The sequence below is a fragment of the Tachysurus fulvidraco genome, chromosome 9 (assembly GCF_022655615.1).
Source record: "Tachysurus fulvidraco isolate hzauxx_2018 chromosome 9, HZAU_PFXX_2.0, whole genome shotgun sequence".
Taxonomy (NCBI): Eukaryota; Metazoa; Chordata; class Actinopteri; order Siluriformes; family Bagridae; genus Tachysurus; species Tachysurus fulvidraco.
In genome coordinates, this window is record NC_062526.1 from 13,104,063 (window position 1) to 13,126,113 (window position 22,051).

The window sequence follows — 22,051 nt, forward strand, 5'->3', positions numbered from 1 at the left end:
CTTTTTGTCTTTTAGGTACTGATATTGTCTCACTATACCTCTATTTCTCTATACATCTCTTTCTCTATAACCCTCTATCTTTTCTTCTCACTCTATATCTGTCTTTTTCTTTTTCCAAACACGAAATATCAGTAAGCAGGATCTTAGTTGTAACAGGAACCAAAGTCGATATTCATAATTCACTTAAGAACAGTTAGGTGGAAGAATATTTCTCTTGTTTTAATAAAATTGATATTAAAGAGTAATGCCTTGTTAGATTTATTACCTGGAGCCAATCTTTATGCTTGGTGATGTGCTTAAATTTACTTAGTAGAAGAAGACATTTATGACCTCAATGGTCATTAAAATGCTTTTTTTATTTGCTACTAACTGCATTAATCAGCTGTTAATAATTATTTCAATTTAGCTACTCTGTCCACACCTGTTGACTCAGCCTTTATAGGAAAAGAGTTAGAGAGATTTTATTATTTTATTGCTATATCCAGAACTTTCTTTTAGAAACTGTTGTTGCAAACTGGAGCTAAAGCATCAAATTAGTTCTCTAATTGCAGTGGGTTTAGAAACCGCAGGCAGGAAACACACTGAGAATTCTCTATTCTCAGTGTGTTTCCTGTCTGCGGTTTCTGTCCAAAACTTGAATTAGTTTCATTTTTGACACCAATTGTTGCTGCTAACGTGCCATATATCATGGTACTTTGTTTTAAATACAGTACTGTAATTTTGTAATTACACCATTTGGCGCATCTGTTCATGGGCAGCAGTAGGTATGCAACAATAATGCAGCAGAAATGTGCCTAATGTAGAGTTTCGTTTTCAATAAAATCAAGTCAAGAAATGTATATGGGTACAATGGCATGATATCTAATTTATAAACGATCTAGATTCATTGAATGAGTCATTTCTCACCATCAAGTACATTAAGATGTCCTTACTGATTTATTATTTTCTTTAGCAGTTAGCAGTCTAAAGTGTCTAATGTGTGTCTCCTTAAACAATGATGAAAACAATTAACAAATCGTCTGTGTCAACCTTTCAGTTATAGATTTAGTCCTGTTCTACATAGGTCCTATATTGCACTTGAAGACTCCATTCTTCCTATATGTTATTGATGATAAATTCAATTAATGTATATTAGATACAAATTTACATATATATTATTATATTCATTAGATATTGTATGAAGTGCACTTGTTTTTGAAATCAGAAGGTTTTTTTTCTGTTTTGATTTTTACCTGTACATGTAGGCGGTATTGTGATGGTAATCAAATAAGATGATAACAGCATGCCTATGCAGTATGAGTTTATTTTACATTATAGTGAAGGGGTTTCCAGTCATATCTAGAAAGGGTGGATGTGGGAGCAGGTTTTCATTCCAAGCCATGCCTTATTTTACTGATAACCAAGGTCACAGTTTATTAAACAGGTGGAATCAAGTTTGGCTACTGCATGATAGGAATGAAAGCCTGAACCCACACCAGCCCTTTGCAAATAAGCTTGTTATAGTGCCTTTTTGGAAAATTTATGTTGCACTAATATTTGCTACATTTACTACTAATATTTAACTATTCTAATTGTTAGTTCGCTTACATATCCACAAGTTATTCATTTTGCCTATTCTACTTCTAGTGCTTTAAGTGCTTTTCAGTGCTATTTTTTATTACTATTAATGAAACAGATTATTAATAGAAATAAGTAATAATGTGAATAAATATTGCATTAATTCCAAACTTGTTAGATCTCAGAATAAAGGTCAGAGCTGCTATATAATGCCCTGAGGGACTGGGGAATAAACATACACTTCAACCGCCATTTATGTGGGAGGACTTTGGTGGAAAGTCCCTGTAAATGGTGCTGTACAATAGATATTGCTGTTCTTTCTAAGATTGTGTGTATGCAGTGCACACAAGTGAGCAAAGGAAATCAGGTTTATTTAATTAATAATGTTTTAATTATTTTTTTCACTGAATTCACTATAGCATTAGCTGAACTGATTTACCAGAAATATAATATACTATACCCTGACTGGATTTTGGTAAGTCATTCTACTGTTTTGTTTTTATAGCTGATTTCTCATGCATGTGTTACTCTTTCTTCTTATTTCAGACTATTACCATAAAGTCATATGTCCATGCTCTCTTCATAAGCATGGTGTGAAGTGTAACTTACACCAAACAATATTTTTTGCTTTCTCAGACAACATGACAGTCTCTGAATTATGAAAATCTGATCAAACAACAAACCTTCACAAGTCCAGCCTTGCAGAAACAACCCAAGAGAAATCTGCAAGCTGGCCTAAGTCAACACAATGTTGTTTCGGTGCTCTTTGGCCTTCTGTGGTTTCTGTGTGTTGCTGTCATCATAAGAGTAATCAGAGTTGTAATCGTGGCCTTTGTATGTATGATGACGGCAACTTATGGGTCCGCGACAGACAAGCAAGCGCCATGGCTACAGAGACACAAACCATCTCACTCAGCAGTCTTCACAGAGTTGGCCTAAGCACATGGACTCTTCTGAAACAAAGAGCCTTTATATGATACTCTTGCTTCCCTAATCTAGTGGCCTCATTTCCAATGAGAGAAGTACCTTCCACCTTCCACTCAACTTGTCCAAGAACAGCAGCCAGAAGTTGGACAAGCCAATCACTGGCAATGGCTTATTGACACAGTCAGGCGTGACAATGATAAGATAATTTTAGCCAAGTACATTGCATTTGCTCTGCATTTTTTCATAGTGTGTTAAGCTAAGCATTTTCCTTTTAGGTGATTCATAATAATTTACTTAATTCAAAGTTTAAGACAACAATAAAGAACAATTATTTTCTTATTTGTTTGTGAAATGTTTTTGTTGTAGAAAACATCTAGTTTCCAAGCTGAGCTTAATCATTCACAGGAAATTACACTGATAACATCTTACCTCACGGTTGAAGCTTACTTTTAACAGGGTACTGACAAAGTAAGACAATGAGTATTTTGTAACAGTAATTGGGTTGAAGCCAGATACAAATGCACAAAGTGTTTAATAAAGAACACTAACAGAGAGACAGAACCAAGAGAAAGAACATTAAAATAAAGGTGAGGCTAAACAAACACATGCAAAACATGAAGCAGAAGAAAAAAATAACACTTCTCCGACTGTACTGCAATGCTAGAAAGAAACAGGCATATTGTAAAAAAATAAATAAATAAAACAAGGCCTCAGGAAAGGGACAAGCTGGAGTTCAAGCTGCAATCGAAAAATGTACAAGAAGTGTGGAGGGGAATGAGGATCATCACCAAATACAAAAAGGCTAGAAACCAAATGGTAGAAGGGATTTTGTAGACTAGGAATCAGTCCAGTGTAATATGGGGTTCACTGAGGAGCTGCATCACCGCAGGAGACACCGAGAACCTCAATTAGCTGTTCAGGAAATCCACAAAGATGGATGGCAGCAAAATCCAGGGCAAAATCGGTCCTAAAATATGGTATCAGTATTTGTGGTACTGTATAAGTAGGTGTTAAGCTAAGTGAAATAAGTTTAAATTAGGGATAAACATATAATGAAGGCTATGTTTGCTAAAAATCTACTCATTTAAATACATAACCCATAGACCAGTGTTAGGTAATTAAATGTCAAAATTAAACTCAAATTATAACCAATGTTTTTCTTGAAAACTGGATGCTTAAACTAATTAAGAACAAGACTTTCATTATATCTTGTAGCTAGAATGGAATTAAATATAACAGCTAACTGGAGCTGGAACATATCTGGCTAACAACTAACCCCCAGTAAAACATTCTAACTGACTGTCTACCAGTCAATCCTACTGTAATGAAATGAATAATAAACATATTTGATTGTTTTGTTAGTATTTTGTACTCTATCTAAAACCTGGATAAAACAGCAAAGGTAATTGTAAAAATGCATAAAGTGTTTTTTACACATTATTCTAATATTTTGTATATATTATTATAATAAAAGTTTAACAGTCTAATAAAGTGTAATTTACTATAAACAAATGTTATATAGTAGAATGATAGAATTTAATTAACAATAACTACCTGCTGCCAGTAAGTGAATGAAGCTCTGAAAAGATCTTGCTAATTAAGGACAACTAAGGAGTAAAACATAATGGGTAATGTTGTTAATAGACCACAAAAACATTTTTATTTACTTCTAATACCACAAAAATATCCACGTGGTAACAGTTGTATTTATTTAAGAATACCACTTCATTATTCTGTTATTTAACCAAATATACTTTCAGTCATCAGCAAAACAAGTTAATTATTATCACTTGCATAATAGCAGCTATAAACAGTTGTTAAGTGTTACCTCTTCTCTGCTGAAGACTTTAGCATGTCTGATAACTTAAAGAAACAGCGTTAACAATATTACAGTCTAACAATGTCACAAAATGTTGACACCAGAGATTCTTTGCTAAAATGCTAAATAAATGTCTTCTTGAATTAAACTTTACCATATCAACAGACACTTTTTAGACCTTTTGATGTCAACACCTTATGTGAGATATATTCGCCATTGTAAAATGTAAAGCTTAATATTGTACCTGGAGGTATGACGGAATCTGAATTTATAGAGCACTATTTCCCTGTAAGTCAGTAAATCTACACTTAGACTACATTGTTTTTTCAATAGTGAATACATTGTGCAGTTTCATGAGTATGTTTGGTGTGTTGTATTTTCCAAAATATACCCCAGTCTCATTTTTAGTGCACTATTTAGTAAATAGGCTATAGTTTGTGACATAGTGGCATGTGTCTAGCATATGAGCAACAACTAAATAATAACCTTAACCTTATTTGATACTTTGTAATAAAATAAAAAATACTGTAAATACTGCAAAATCTAGACATACATTCTATTACAAATTAATCTTTCTTAATGGTTTATCAGTAGTTACTGAATAATATGTTTTAAGATAAACAACTGGATATTAGCTGGGATTTCAGGGTTAGTTTAGACTTTGTGTGATAAAAGGTAGCAGGAATATAAAGAGAAACACCTGGTGACCTGAAAACCATTTTTTATGCTGTCATGTATATCCTTTCAATTTGAGCTCTACTGTTTCCACTGTCTCTTTAGTTGTAAAAAATATTAATAGGGGTGTGTTGCAGGTAGATTTCATGAACTGAAGGCCTTTTGTATAGTACAAGTGACAGCTTTTGCTCTTTGTAATTGTTTAGAATTACAATAACAATTTAATCAATGCTGCACTTACCGGCTGCTGCACATATATCTTGTACCGTATATATTCATATGCCCATCTTATAAATTATTATAGAGTAATCATGTATTGCATGTACACCACCACATTTATCTCATGTTTGTTTAAAGTAGAATATTTGAACATGTTTAAGATCATGTTAAATAAATCTTATTTATTTATTTATTTATTTATTTATTTATAAAGTTTTTGGAGCAGCACTAGTTCTGAGATAGAACTTTGGATTTCAAATGTGGTATAAACAAGAAAAATAAGCCTCAAAGTACTGAGCCATAATACACTCCACAATCCAAAAGAATGCAACACAATACATGGTTTCAGTCTCAGGCCCCACAAGGCTGCAATTGTTAATGCCATGTATCATATTCTCTTTTCTAATGAACTGTCTTCTAGGTGCAGCCTGTCTAGCACCCAGCTGGATGGGTAATTAATGAATATTTTTGAACTGCTTCATCAATAATAAAACCAGGTGGGCATGGTTTCGTTCAATAAATGATAATAAAGATTACATGACTGAGATCTTGTTGTCATTGTCTCTGAGTGGTGACAGGTCATGGCAGGGAGCAATAGTTGGGGCAGCGTGATATAGGCAGAAGAACTGGCTGTTACATGAGATTGTGGCTTCCTGCCGTCCCTGGAAGAAGTGTGGACAAAGATGAGAGTGCCATATGTTGGAATGGGCACCAAATAAGAGAAATTATTAATAGTATCAGGAGCCACCTTCTGGTATAAAATGGTGCTACAGATGAATATTTGTTTACACAAATATGTTAAACTGAGCTGGGTTGGACTTTCCTCTTAGGAAAAAGAGTTTTTTGAAATAAGAACATGAAAAATGAAAACTTCATTCATTTTATGAAAGTTTGAGCATGCTCTTCACTCAATAAAATAAAGGTGGCATCTGTGCTTTTCCTTGTTGTAAAGGTGATACCATATATCTTTTGTATCTTTGTTTAGTACACTATACAGTATGACTAAAATTATGTGGACATCTGATCATCAAACACGTGTGGTTCTGTTCTATATACAATCTACAAGGCTGAAAGAACAAAGTGAGCTCTGTGAATACAGGTACCAAGCTTGGAGCAGAAAAACTTGAGTGTCCTGCACAAAGCCCTGACCTAAACCTCATTGAACACCTTTGTATGAACTGGAATACTGACTGCACCCCAGACTTCTTCACCCAACATCAATGCCTGATTCCACTAATGCTCTTTTGTCTGAATGAGCTACACTACAAACTCTAGTGGAAAGTCTTCCCAGAAGGATGGAGCTTAAAATATTAGCAAAGTGGGTACTAAACTTGAAATTATATGTTCAACATGCACATATGCATGCAATGGTGAGGATTCCACACACTTTTGACCATCATTAACTTAGAAACATAATTTAGTACACCTTCCATAAAAAAATTAAGATATTTTAAGAGAATTTTAAGAGACCGTAACGAACACTAATATACATTTAAGACTATATTAGACAATTAAATTGAAGGAACATTGTATTCAATAATATGCATACTAAAGGTATAAAAGATACTTGATCATATCAGTGACAGATCAGTGGATCAAGTCATTTGGTACATTCTGAAAATGTTGTTAAAATATCAAATAATATATTAACTTGAAGTTAAGTTGTATTTATTAATTATTGAATTCTTTAATGATAAAGCCACTCTCTCACTGTTTTAGTTTCAGCTCATTATAGCTGTCTATATTGTATAATTGGCTAGGAATCAAGTGTCAAAGTTTTCCAACATTGCAGTGCTACAAATACATTAATACAGTATATAAATGTATTTGTAGCACTGCAATGTTGTGGGAACATTTATTTATGTTATTTAAAATTACAGCATTTGGTAGTGACAAATTGTGTTACATTACACTATCTAATGTCTCCTAATTAAATGGATCTTATCAGATTCACCATATCAGTAGCGGTAGTAATTTAAAGGCATGTGTCACTTCCCCAGATGTGACATGCTTTAAGGGTGCTTTCACATCTATAGTTCGGTTCATTTGCATAGAATGCTGTATACAAGCGATGTAGTAGATTACAACCACGAACATAATTGCAGCTGTATGTTCCTGTATTTTTCTCTTTTTGTTTACTTCCGGAGTTTCGTTGAAATTTCCCGAACGTTTATTCTGACCAATCGAGAAGCAGTTTAGGAAATACGCTCAAAGACATGTGGCCAATGAGTGATGTGGATGTTATCACATGACTGATTTTGGTTCGTTTCAACTGGTGCGGTTACAGAACGATCAGTGTGGCATGAAAAGGAATCAATACTGCTAAAAAGCTACAATGTATCATTTTTTGCTTTTGGTCCGGACCAAATGAACCGTGTGGTGTGAAAGCACCCTCAAATACAAAACGATTGATCACGGTCTCTAACGATACTCAGACCTTTATATAGATGTAGATAAATAAATGGCGCCACCCTGTGTTCAAATATCATACTGCTGCAATTTAATTATGACATTATAGCATAGCGCTGTTGAATTCTTGAGTCCGATTGGTCAGAAGGCGTTGATAAAAAATTTATTTACATAAGCAGCACCAGCGATTATTACTGGCGATTATTACTCTTTCACATTAACTTATATGGCAGATGCTACACATAATATAAACACTAATAAACAGGTCAATGTTGTTATTTATAAAGCAAAATGTACAATTAAACAATATCACACAAGCAGTTCTGTTGTATTGAATAAAAGCATCGCTGAACATCTGTACAACAGCACAATGCGATTATAAACAAGTTTATAGTTGTTATTAAACGTATTGAAGTTCTATAAGCATGAAATTAAAATTTCCGACATAAATGCCAAACCTTTTTTTTGTTTTTCCTTTGTCAAAATAAATAATTCCTAAAGCAAATCTGGGTCACACAGAATCACACAGAACTGTGTGTGTGTGTGTGTGTGTGTGTGTGTGTGTGTGTGTGTGTGTGTGTGTGTGTGTGTGTGTGTGTGTGTGTGTGTGTGTGAGGCTGCACATATAAACGATTTATCACTATTAATAGCTATTAAATGTTATAAATTTAATGGAATCATGGGAAAACTGAAATTCAGCATTGATGACAATATCCAATAATTCTGTTTACATTGGACAACATAACACCATGTCCAAAATGTGTCCAAATTTTTTTTTTTTTAACTTTCTACTTGTATTGTTTAAGGGATTTTACATTTCCCCAGTCAAAAGCTGCTTCACTGGAAGCCAGTAATCTACATTTACAGCAGTTTATTATATTTTATACACTGTATAAACACTGTGAGTTAATATGTACTGTATAAACACTATGTGAGTTAATATATACTGTATAAACACTATGTGTGTTAACATATACTGTATAAACACTATGTGTGTTAACATACTGCATAAGCATTATGTGAGTTAACATATACTGTATAAACACTATGTGAGTTAACATATACTGCATAAACATTATGTGAGATAATATTGTGAAGGATGTCAATGATTGTCTTCTGGACATCTGCCAGATCAGCACAGATCACAATCTTCCCCATGATTGTGTAGGTTAGTGAACCAAATTGAGAGCATCAGGAAACTTTGCAGATGTTTTGATTAGCTGATTGGCATGTCAAAATATTCTAATTTTTTGAGATACAATTTACAAGAGTGAATTGGTCAGTTTATGCTTAATGTGAACCAAAATCAATGCGATTAAAAAAAGACAAAGGCTTAAACTACTTCAGTCTGTGTGTACTGAATTTATATAATACACTGTCTGAGTTGAATTACTTAAATAAATGAACTTTTACACTACATTCTTATTTATTGAGATGTTCTTGTATAACAGAAAACACTGTGGTATGTGTAACAATTTTATAGATGATCTGTTGAAGCCACTGACAGTGAAAATCTGGTTTGTTGATGTCAAAGCTATTTACTCCTTTAAAAGGGTGGAGCTGCCTGTCAACTAAAAAGACTATATTTTTGTGAACAAATAATGTCTGTGAGCCAAAAGCCTCAGGCAAAAACAAATCTGTGTTTTACTTTGCACTTAGCACTATATACCATATTGAATATTTAAAGGCTTAGCTGGGCATTATGTTCAAACTAGATTGAAGTAACAAAATAAAACCAGATGATCCTATTAGGCTCCTTTGTTAGGAAGTATCCCAGTAAACACTTGGAATTATTTGATTGTTATGATCTAAGCTGAAAGTATTAAACTAATAAAACAACATGATTGCCTACTAGTCACTGTGGTCGGCGTTTAGCAGGTTGTCTAGGACACAGGGTGTAGCAGGTAGGACACGTATCTTGTTCCAGATTTAGACCAAAGAGGCTTTGGGTAATGTGGATTATGCAAGAGGGCTTGTGCGCGCTCTCGTTGCTCCAGCTGTGGATGCGCCCGCGCGCCCGGAGGGAGCGTGCATGTAGCCTCATTGCCATTTTTTGCCCACTCAGTTACTGTGTGAACGACCGTGCAGTACTAAAATCACAGGGCTTTACAGAAACAAATAAATAAAAAGGTTTCCCTTCGCTGTTTCTTCTTCTCTTCAGCATATTTAGGGTGAGTGTTTTCCCTCTCTCTGTGTCACACTTACTCAGACAGATCATTTAGACTTTGATTGTTTTTCCTCTAAGCAGAATAAAGTATTGTGGCAAAGTGTTATTAGTTTTGTTTTTAATTACATAAAATAAACATCAGGAGCGGAAGGAAACGCTTTGTACAGACATTTATATTCCATAAAACAGTACACTTACTTATGCCTACTGTATTCATTACAGCTTTTGGGTATTAATGTATTAATAGTATTGGTAACTTGCTCTGAGGCGGAATTGTGTGTTTTGGAGACAAAAAGGTGGGTGCAACTCTAAATAACACATTGTACTCACTTCTATTGAGAATTTTAAACTCTAGATATCACTTCCAAAACAAAGCAAACTGCAAGTTACAGTGTTTATGCTTGGTTTAAGTTACAATAAGAGATTGCTTGCACCTCTGCAATAAAAACACACAAACACACACACCCTTTGCCTTAGTTTAGTGTATATGGCCTCTGTATTAACTGCGTCTTTGTGAACTCGACGATTTTATCACAAACATGTACAACATTATTCTTTTTCTTTATGCAATGCACTTGTTTGCATGATTTTTTAAGGTTGTGAAAAAGTTTAGTTAGATTTTTTTTCCAGACTTCACCCACCACTCTCTCAGAAGCTCTTTCTCTCTTGCATTTTTAATACCATGAATTAAAGACACTAGATGCACTGTGAGGATTTATGTTCCTTTAACATGTGTACATTTAAACAATATTTAAAAATAAAAATGTTTGCACATGTACTCAAGTTACTTATAAAACTAATAATATACCATTTGCATGTGTGAATTTACACACAGAATGAGCTCTGTGGCTGAATTAATACTTCAATAGTTGCTAGCATGTTATGGTTAAAATAATTACAAATCATTGGCTGCAAAAAGGCTACCTGACTGAGTCCATGTAAAGTCATTACCTTAGGGCGATGGCCTTTGTGTTGAGATCTGAACTGTACACCATGTTCTTTTCCAATTAGTTACACATGCTTAGATCTGTAGAATCACAGCTGCCTCAGAATATTAAAAATAAAGCTACTTTATGCAAAGTGCTTCTGCTGAGGAACTCTTTAAGAACAAGGCTTTTGTAAATTATCTTTGCATATTTGCTGGCCAGAGTTGAGTGTGAAAATGCGTCAGTGCAGTGCAGGGCCTGTATTGAGTTGCGTGGTTGTGCAGGCTTATAGGGAGTGTATGGGAGCTGGTTTTCAGTGAATCTACACATTTTCACACATGGGTGTGCTTTTCTGCTTCACTGGTCTTTTCCCTTGACAGGGGAGCCATTGACTGCAAATACATACATGGCACACACACACACACACACACACACACACACACACACACACACACACACACACACACACACACACACACTACAGATGAACACACCCCCTTAGCATTGCTGTGGACTTTATTGCAGACTACTGAAAATTGTACTAGCTTTTCATAGGTTTATCTTTAAAATCAGAGTTGTTCTGTCCATCCTGTGGTACAGGTGTTAAATAAATTCACCCTGTCATATAAGACACAGACATACAACACATCTTATTAGCACTGACTCTAAACTTGCCAAACCAGAGCAGGGTGGGGTTTGGGGCTACAGCAAGAGCTAAAAACTTTGCTTGTTTTTGTGTGTATATCTGTTGTGGATAAAGTTCTGGAGGATTTATATCTGTGTAGTTTCTGTGTTTGATATAGAAAAGCCTGTATAGAGCATATATCCGAGGTCAAAGCACAGTGTGTCTTTGCATGTACTAGAAATAGGGTTCTCAGAGCTATTGACCAAACAGTGGTTGTGTTGGGTTCTGTGGATTTTACATGTGACACTCAGACCTCTGTCTCTCTGATTGTGAGAGATGTAGGATGCCTTTAAGAAAAAGGGGTCTGTTGTTTGGGCATGTTACAGTTTTTTTTCTCTTCATTTTCTTGTTATGAAATAAGTGCTGAAGGCTGTACATGTCATGGAGCGAGTAAATAGTGTATAGTTTGACAGGAATGCACATATAACATTAAACCTAATTGGCTTGTATTAGAAATGTTGACAATTCTAAGTTTTGTAAAACTTCTATTTGTGCTTTAATGCAGGTATTCAAAAATTGTGTGTTGATAAATGTGTAAGCAGGGCTAAGGGCCTTTGGTCTTTCTAAAAGAAGGTTATATTTACTGTATAGAAGATTTCAATTTTGGGTTCATTAGAAATTAGAAAATTGAAGAATGATTAAAATACACATCCAATAGTGATATTATGCAGTTGCATCTGTTGTGCATTTAGACACATCATGTTTTATAATACTCTTCTATAAAACCCACCAATATGCTAGAGGCATTTGAGGGTGTATTCTCATTCCAGAGAGAATTTTCCTGTAGTATTGTACTGAACCCTCTAATGAGATGAGAGGAACTGGTTTGCTATGCATCCAGAAAGACCATAAAGCTTTGATAATAATTCTCTGAGTGTGATGCTTTTACTTAGTAGCTTTTGTTTTTCCTTAACACTTTCCTTTGCTCTTTATATTGGGAAGGTTTAAGGTAAATCAAAGATTTTATTTGATCATACAAGTGATCATACAGGCTAAAGCAACCAGATAAAAACAATTTAGAGTATTTGCTTCAGCGCTTCAGTGACCTAACTAAAGTTTCCTTAAAGTTTCCTTCTCAGTATGGAGTTCCCGGTGGATATATTGGCCAATGTGGATCCTGGATCCCTGGAGCAGACAGCGAAAAGCTACATGTCTAAACTTCTGTACAGAAATTCAGAAATTCATGAGTACCTCAACATACCTGGATCTAAGAAAGTAAGATCAGACAATGCTATTTTAATGAGTCTGTCTGTGTTTGCCTTGTTTCTGTTTGCTGTCTTGCCCTGCTGTTAATTGTTTGCTCCACCCACTCATTGGTTACCATGGACACTAATTGAACTCAAGCTTTCCTCCAGGTGTGTTGTCTTTGTCTCAGATTGTCTCCGCTTTGTGATTGGTTCCTGTTTCCTATATCTAATGTCTGTCCACTTCCCTGGTGTTAGTCGTTGTGGTATGTTGCATGTTTATGTCTCTGTTCTGCCTTGTGTTCTGCCTTGTGTTCTGCCTTGTGTTCTGCCTTGTGTTCTGCCTTGTGTTCTGCCTTGTGTTCTGCCTTGTGTTCTGCCTTGTGTTCTGCCTTGTGTTCTGCCTTGTGTTCTGCCTTGTGTTCTGCCTTGTGTTCTGCCTTGTGTTCTGCCTTGTGTTCTGCCTTGTGTTCTGCCTTGTGTTCTGCCTTGTGTTGCCTGCCTGTTTTTTGATTTTTGATTAAATATGTTAAAAACTGCATTTGGATCCTCATTCGCCTTTGTCTAACCGTGACAGCTATCTAGGTTGTAACTTTAAGTTCACTTTTGATATGTATTGTATTGGAAATAGATAAAACTATAAATAATGAGTTATTAAACAGAAATAACTCATTATTTTTGCATTTGCAGGTAAAGTGGCTGGTAAAGTTAATGTATATACGTGTAAGGATGTATAATGTAGTTCTAATCTTAATGACAAATTATGTAATGTTTTTTTTATGTCATGATTCAGGTAGAGATTGGCCTCTGTAATGTGAGTTTTGTTCCCCTTTATGGAATTGACCTTAAACAAAAGATCCTTGCACTATTTTCACCTGAAGAAACTCTTAAAGGTAACATGGTACCGAAATATGATACAGTAAGCATTTAAATTGACTGTTGATATCACTGACAATTCACTGTTTTTATTCTGTTAGCTGTTGGACTCTACCTACTGGATCAGTGGTGGTCAGCTGAAGATATTCTTAAAACAGCAGACTCCTCACGAACAGGACTGATCAAGGTTCTTGCCATTTACAGTACATGTACTGCCACTTCAGTATCATCTGCACTCCAAATGAGCAATTATAAAAAAATGAGGATAAGAATATTTAGTTTTTTCTTATCAGGTAAGGACCCCTGGAGAGAGGATAGTTCTGTATGTCCTTAACAGAATTATATACAGAACAAAAGAGATGGTCGGGGACGATGTGCCTTTTCCTTGTCATGGAGAAGATGAAATTGCCAAAATCCTCTGGAAAAATGGCGAAGCCATTGGCTTTTATTCAGTCAAACCTGAAGGTATGCTCTCTGTCTATATAAACTGTAAAGCTTTAGTGTGGTCAAGAGTTAAAGGTTAAAATGTTTGAATAAAATGACAAACAAAAAATGGTGCATATATGATAAAACAGCGGAGTTAAATGATCTGAGACTTGTTTTGGGATGTTGGAATACTGTACTGAGCGCATCTCTGTTAGAGGAGCTTTCAGACTGGCAGTTTAGTTTTAAACAGCGCACAGTTTCTATGATGAATTGGTAATGTGAAAGCTGTCATGTGGACCAAGAAGCACACCACTGTACCAAACTCAAGGCTACCTTTAGGATGTGGTGTGAGTTCTGAGCTGCGATTCCTGTGAATGTGAACGCAACTCATAATCGGGTCGGAAGGAATAAAAATATTCCCCAACATACATGTAGCTTGAGCATCAGGGGAATGAAACAAAATGGTTCAATGGTCTGAGTTGTTCACTCTAACTTGACTCCAAATTAAAGTTCTTTTCTCAAACTTGAAATGTTGATGATGAAATGTTTGAGTGTGTGTGGGAGAGAGAAACAGTTTTATCATGTCAACAGGTGACAAATTGTGTTTGAAGTTACCAATTATTATTACTTTATTCATCATATTATATGAAAACAAGACCAGCATTAACATATTTACAAAGCAATCACAGACCTATGTTCCCATTTTTATTTGTTCTCAATAATAGGGAGCTTGTGCAAAACATTCTTGACCCATCGTTATCAGATTCCTGTCATGGATACCATATTCATCCGGAAAGATTACCGTGGACATGGACATGGTCTACAAATACTGGAGGACTTTATTGTCAGCTTCAGACAAGAAATCATGGGTTTGTCATATCCACTTTCACCAGCAATGTTCAAAGGTATTGCTACAGTATAAAGCATTTCATCCTGAAGCTTGTCAGTGATTTTTTTTTTTTTAATTATCTCTCATACATGTTCCATCCTGAATTTCTTGTTGTAGTTTGCAAAAAATACATGAGTCTTTATCCAGATGACACAGAGCTGCTGTGGGAAATAGTGGGTGTTGGCAGCCCTTTTCAGAGAATCCAAATAGCCAGAAAATTACAAGCAATGGACCTAAAAGGTAAGGAGGTGCTTAATATTCTGGCATAAAAGCTAGAGAACTAAGTTTTCTTTAATTCTGCAAATTTCATTCTAGAAAATCACCAAGTTGAGGGAGAATTGAATTTTGAAGATACAGAAGATAGTGATATCCCAAAGGAAGTTGGGATGACACAAGTACGGGAGACAATGGAGTTCATGGAGGTTGTAGTACATAACTAATTGACTCTTAATATTTTTGAAAATTAACATGGTGATTCTCAAGATATTTTATTATTTTACAAAAAATTCATCTCTTTTTCTTGGACATCTTCAGGAGGAGGTTGTCAAGATTAAAATAACAAAAGGCAAGTATTTTAAAGAACAATATTTCATGAATTTCTTGTTAGTTAGCTAAATAAAAATTTGGGATTATGTTTGTTAGAAGAGTCTTTTTCTGGTTCACAAAACTCTCCTTTCATTTAACTTTTTTATTTACTTTTAAACACGTTATACAACTACTTTTTTTGGACAACATAAATGGGCAACATTATATAGTGCAGAATCTTGACTGTTGGGATTTACCACATTAATTCTCTGAGGTCAGAGGATGAACCAGTCAAAGTGGGTAATTCTTAGAGATTATTAGTAGAGCTAAGCACTGTAGAGGAAATGCACATATTTGTATTGTAAATTGAATGAAGGAGTAAATTTAAGTATTACACTAAAGGATTATATCAAAGGTGTTACTTCTCACCACAGTCAATATTAAATGATTGATTATTGCTTTTTTATTGACAACCATATTTAAGCTAATGTATTCTAATGAAATTTATTTAGCCCTTGTGGTGCTAAGTAAAGAAAAAATATTTCAGTTAGAAGTTTCAGTTAGGTTTCAGTTAAGTATCCAGGTTTATTTGCAATACCGGTGTTATTATTAAAAGTTTCAAGCATAATTTCAAGTTTCAAATAAAGAGTAACCTTGTCATTACTGCTACATATTTTATGTTAACAACTCAAGCACTGTAGATTGGAAACATGCTCATCAGCAGTCAGTAAATTTACTGAGTTTAATTCGTTCCTCATTACAGAATTACAGGACACACCAGTTATAACACTTGGCAGAAACAGCAATCTGAAGCGTAAAAAACTTGAAGCAAACACAGAAGAGACAAATGAAAAAATCATCAGGTTATTTTTCAAACATTTAACATGCATCATTCAAGTTTATGAACTGAGCATTATGAAAATTACTAGTTAGAAAGCTCAATTAATTTGAACTGTGTCTTAAAATGTGTGCACGATGCAGGGTAGAAGACACAGAGTATGATGTACAGTGTGCAGAAAATGACCCAGTGCAGGAGGATGGCAAAATTTCTTTGAATTTAAAAGAGTCTGAACTCAAGGTATGGATAAGTATTACTTTATATTGAAAAATATAAATACTAAGGATTCTGCAAGTTCATTTATATACTCATGTTGAACATATGAAAAGTGTTAATTTTGTGTTTTGTTTCTGCACAAAACCCATCTATGTCAGCCAGATTTTTGCACGGCACACTTTTTGCATATACTGCAATATAATCGGATATGGTAGAAAATTGGCATTTATCACCTGCAGCTAAAAACAGTACAATTCTACTACTGTAGAGTAGAAAATGACTGTACCTTACTTTAAGCTTCATAGTAAGCAATTACTTTGTCTGTTATGTTGAGATGATTGACAATCTGTGTAAAGAAAGCTTCTAATTATTAGTCTATGTGTGCCAGGAGTGGTTATAAAAATACACACAAATAACCTGATAAATCACATACTGTGCATAGAAATACATGTATCTGTGTGTCTGTACAGTTTGCATGGAGAACAAAAGTATGGTTGCTTTACATGGTTGATAAATTAGACTGGATTTGAAAGTCCTTTGTATGTTGTAATGGCTTTTTTTGCAGGACACAATGGAGACAGTGACACATGATTCTGCCTACCCCAAAAAAGATAATACTCGTCTTCACTGTGAAGGGCAAAACAAACTGATCCCTGAAACTACCCAAATGTCAGAAACAGAAAACAAACAAGTGCCTGAAATGACTCCGGCTATGGAAATCCAAAGCCTAAAGTGGAGTGATCTCCAACCTATAGAATGTCAGCAGGTAGTAGAGGTGGAGATTGTTAATATGTCATTAGAAACTGACGAGTTAAAAGAAAAAGCTGAAGAGGTAAACGAAAGTAAAAATGACATTGATAAAGAGATACTATTACATGGGAGAGAAACCTCTGAAGGAATAGTAGAAGTCAAAAAAGATCAAACAGATATGGCAGAAATGATCAACAATGAAGATATAAAAGATGAAGTAGAGATGGTGAAAAGATCAGTGGGTAAAAACATTGTTGATGACCGAGAAGAAATAGAGAATGATATAGCTGGCACACTGGAGGTGACTTTTTTAGGAAAAAAGCAAACTCAGCAGGTGAAAGAAAAGGACATAGTTGAAGAGACTGGCTTAGAGAGCTTACATGAAAGAGAGCAGGTAATTGAAGACCAAGACCCGAGTCCTAATAATAAGGAGGAGAATGTCACCACGATGATTCAACAAGAGGAAAACGTAAACATGGCTTTCAGTTTAGGCTCAAAATGGAAACATGGTGACAAACGTAGATCGAACTACGAAACTCCATCGAAGCCCACTAGAAGGCTCAAAGATCAGACTGCAGAAAGTGAACTGACAAAAAGCGTCCTCCGAAGTTCTTCTAAGAAAACATTTATAGCCTCTTCCAAACAAATATGTACTAGACAATCCAAATCAATAAAGCAACCAGAGTTACTCAAACATATAGAAGAGCCTAAGTTAATAGGATTAAAGCAGACAGAATCTCAGTCAGAAAAAGAGCAAATAGAAAATCTGACTGCAGAGGACGAACCTAACAAAATTCAAAATGAGAATTGTTATGGAGACGTTATGGAGACACACACTGACACTGCTGTAGAAGAGGAAATTGAGTCAGTACGCATCACCACTGAAAAAGCACAATGGCAGTGTGCTGCAGAAACTGTTGAAGAGCAGGAGGAGGAACCAGGCTCAGAAACAGGACTAACAGAGGATAACTCAGAATGGGAAGAGAATGAGGCAACCACTGTAACTCCATTAAGACGCTCTAGAAAGCTCAAAGATCAGGCTGCAGGGAGGGATCTGACTAAAAATGTTCTCAGGAGATCAGTACAACTGAAAAACCAAGCCACTCCACAACAAAGACAAATTAAAGCCATGATACATTTAGAGGATCCTAAACAACAAATTGAGTCTAAGAATAATGAGATGAACATTATTTTAGGGTCTGAGGTTGCAGTAGGAGAGCACATGGAGTCAGAAACTGTACATGTGTTTGCTGAAAATGATCCAAAAAATAGGATTTCAGTTGTACAGAACACCTGTGTAGAGGGAATAAGTTTGGATAAGGTTTATATAGAAGCTGAAGAACATGAGAACCCAAGGAAGTCCACTGGAAATGATGTTGAGGAAAATAAAAGGAAAGAAAATTTTACAGAACAAGACAAGATTGCACCTGAGGATATAAAACATGGAGAAACTGAACAAATGTACACATCTGAATGTGTGAAAGAAGATGAAGACACAATACAAGAAGATAGTGCAACTACAGAAATGGCACATAGAGAGGATTTAATGGAAACCACATCAACTTTGACACTGCAAGAAGCTTCTGCTGTGTTTGTGGATGTCATAAATGTTCACCCCAATCTAACAGGTGAGTTTTGTTCTACTTCTGCAGCTTCTCAGGAGAAGAGGAGCAACAAGCTTGAACTGAGGAAACATGCAGTGGATATTCCTGAAGAGGTAAAGGAAGAATTACAGACTGAAGCTGTAGAGGTAGAGAACATAGAGAAGTTAAATCCCACTGAAGACAATCTCTCACATATAAATCCAGCTGCAAAGGACACAGATGTGGATGAGAGCAGGGTAGTGAACAGCATAATTGAAGATGAGGCAAGTAAGCTTAATGAGAAATACAGTGATGAATGTAAGATGGGTGAGGAATCCAAAACAGAAAAGTCCACTCTGCAAAATCCAAGTTTAACACAAGAATCAGATCACAATGAATGTTTAGAGACAGCTACACATGTCCAGTGCATCTTGCATCATCATAATTCTGAACAGGATGATGAACTGGCCACAGATTTGGCACCAGAAGAAGTCAGGGAGAAGGGAGTTGAGTCCACTTCTATGTTTACACTACATCAATCTGACTTGCATATGGATTTCCAAAGGCAATCAAGTGAAAATGAAACAGATGGAAATGAAACAACACAGTCACAGAAAGGAGAAATGCTAATCAAGGATAATGCTGCAAATGAAGATAAGGTATTGGTTGAGATTAATGTAACAGAACCTGTAACAGAAAGAAAAGATGAAGAAGGAGCCAAAGAAGCAGCAGCAATGGAACTGGGTATGGATAACACACTCATTACAAACAATGCACAAGATGGGAATATTCTTGCAGAAGAAGATGTGAAAGGTCATTTGAAAGAAACACAAGACACTACCTTAAAAGGTAAATATGCTTCAGCAGAGCTGGCTTCAAAAAAACCTCTGGTAGAAATAACAACATCTGTTCAAGGTGACAGTGTCCAGGAAAGCAGAAATCTCAGACCTAGTAGTGTCATAGTAAAGTCTATATATTTCCAAAATGTACACAAAGAAACAAAAGTAAATAAAAACACAGAAGAGGAGATAGATGAAGAAGATGAAACTGTATTCATAAGACACCTCAGGGGAAGAACAGTAACAGTAACACCAAGAAGAAGATCTAAACGTATCTCACAGACAAATGTTGTAGAGCTGGAGATGGACGGACATGTGACAAAATTTTGTCATGAAATAGTAGCGGTGCAAAGCACTGAAGAATCCAGGACTGCTGTTTTGGAGATACATGAGATTAATTCAAAATACGACAATAAGGAAATACCAGCTGTCTCTGAAGCAGAAAGAAAAGACCAGCAGCAAGAAAAAGATAAACCTGGAAATGATGTAGATAAAATGGAGAAGGTGACTGATGGAAGAAAAGATGTGGTAGAAGAAACTGTTGGTCATAAGGAGGTAGAAACAAAAGAAGGGAAAATTCTAGTAGAAGTTGACCTGGCAGATGAGAATCAGGAGAAAGAAGTAAGAAATGCACATTCTAAACAGGAAAGTGACCAACAAGATAATGCTCTGGAGGAAATGTTGCTTGAGAAAACATTTGAAAAAGAACGTAGTAAAAGAGTAAAAGAAAAATGCTTTGAAGAAGCAAAATATAGCACTATAAATACATTGATTACCGAAGCTGTTCATGATCATTCAGAAGATGCCGAAGGTGTTGAAATAAAGGCCTTAAGAAAACGAACAATAACAATCAAACCTGCCTCTTTCAGGAAATCCAAACAATTCTGCAGACAAGATCAAGGTAAAAATGATGGTCAAACACACGTGTGGGCAAATAATCAACATTCTGCAACTGTAGATGCAACAGAAATGGAGGTGGCTGATGTGAGGTCACAAGAAGAAAATAAAACCAATGATCAAGGAAAAGCTGAAGAAATAAAGGATACCAATACTGTAGGTGAGGAAATCTCCCATAAAGATGAGGACCAGGGGAACACAAGAGAGGAAGAAACTTCTAGAAATGCAAATAACAGCCAAGATATCACAGTGACAGAAGATAAGTCAAAGTTTCTAAATGTGTCAGAAGAGGTTACGCATACCAAGGTAGTGGAACAAGAATTGGACAAAGTTAAAGAGAAAAGGGAAAAACATTCAGCAATGGAGGATATAATGGAGTCGGTAAACAATGCAGGCAAAGCTGATAAAGTGGCTGGAAAACCCCAAGATGTCAAAGATTCTCAAGAGGAACAAGAGCAAAGTGAGGAGAATGCCAAGGAAATAACTGAATCTTGGGTAACTCTACATGAAACATTCACCTTGGAGCTGGATAAAGAGATTGACAGTAATAACACAGAATGTAACCAAGTTATTGAGGAGACCAAAGCTTCAGGTCAGGAAAGTGAAAAAGAAATCACATATACAGAAGAAGAGTATGGAGTGATGACAAAAAGGTTCCTTCGGGGGAGGAAATCAGCAGCAGCTTCACCTGCAGAAGGACCAGCATGTACAAGAAGAGAATTGATGCTAGATTTTCAGAGTGAAATGGAAGATAAGTCAGGGGCAGAGGAGGTAAAAGAGGTGATTTCAGGAAAAAAGGAAAAGAAACCTCAACAGAAAAGAACAGCCGTAGATGAGCTAACACCTCGTAGATCAAAACGGCTTGCAAGAGCAGAAATTATGTAATTTAAGGAGGAAAAAACATTTTTAGCAACATGGCTCTAATAAAATAAAATAACATTATTTTTTTAATGCAACTTAAGTTGAAAATACAAATTTAATATTCAAAATATAGTCTATACTTTTATTACATTTTGTTGCTTTAACTTTTTTTTCTGCTTCCTCTATTAATGAACGTTACTTTAATTACTGTTATTCACAGACTTTTACTGTTTTCACTTTATGTACTCTGTACTATGTATCACTATATAGCTATGTTTTTCTTTATCTTGTCACAAATGTGGAAGTACTGACTTTATATATTTGTGCTTATGGATAATATTCAATTCCACAGTGTAATGTTTAATTTTTTTATTTCGGTATTGTGTAAGAACATTTTGTAAGTAAATAGTTTTGAATTGTTTTAAAAATGTCTATTTTAGCTCTTCTATAGTTATAGTACAGATCTGGGCAAATCTGTACCTGTAATGTAATACTTTAATGAAATATTAAAACATAAGGATTAGAAATGTTCTCTCATATGTGAAGTACATTGCAGGTAAATAGTGTAGAGAAGGGGTATTCAAATAAAATTCAAAGAGGTCCAGTTACTAAAATTTCCTCCCAGCAAAGGTCCGAATCTTATATTGTCACTTAAAATAGTGTACCCTCATGTTAATAAAATCAATAATGCACACATTTCTATATAATTTATTGTTAAATTTCAAGCGTTTTCAAAGTCTGAACTTGTATGGCACTTGAATGGAAAACAATCCTGTAGTTGTC

General features: G+C 35.3%; 1 protein-coding gene across 4 annotated transcripts; it reads left to right on the forward strand.

The window, feature by feature from the left end:
- The first annotated feature begins 9,638 nt into the window (after positions 1 to 9,638).
- fam169aa (family with sequence similarity 169 member Aa) lies at positions 9,639 to 21,897 on the forward strand. 4 transcript variants are annotated; one of them, XM_027145703.2, is made up of 12 exons: positions 9,639 to 9,777; positions 12,452 to 12,599; positions 13,362 to 13,461; positions 13,546 to 13,631; positions 13,738 to 13,909; positions 14,596 to 14,775; positions 14,877 to 14,999; positions 15,075 to 15,184; positions 15,294 to 15,324; positions 16,048 to 16,147; positions 16,266 to 16,362; positions 16,904 to 21,897. In XM_027145703.2, the coding sequence occupies exons 2-12, from the start codon at positions 12,465 to 12,467 to the stop codon at positions 21,290 to 21,292; spliced, it is 5,523 nt and encodes a 1,840-aa protein (XP_027001504.2). In that variant the 5' UTR covers positions 9,639 to 9,777; positions 12,452 to 12,464; the 3' UTR covers positions 21,293 to 21,897. The 4 variants fall into 4 exon arrangements, with proteins under 4 accessions (XP_027001504.2, XP_027001505.2, XP_047675003.1 ...); XM_027145704.2 differs by having other exon boundaries at positions 15,075 to 15,181; XM_047819047.1 differs by having other exon boundaries at positions 9,651 to 9,777; positions 12,464 to 12,599.
- The last annotated feature ends 154 nt before the right edge of the window (positions 21,898 to 22,051 follow it).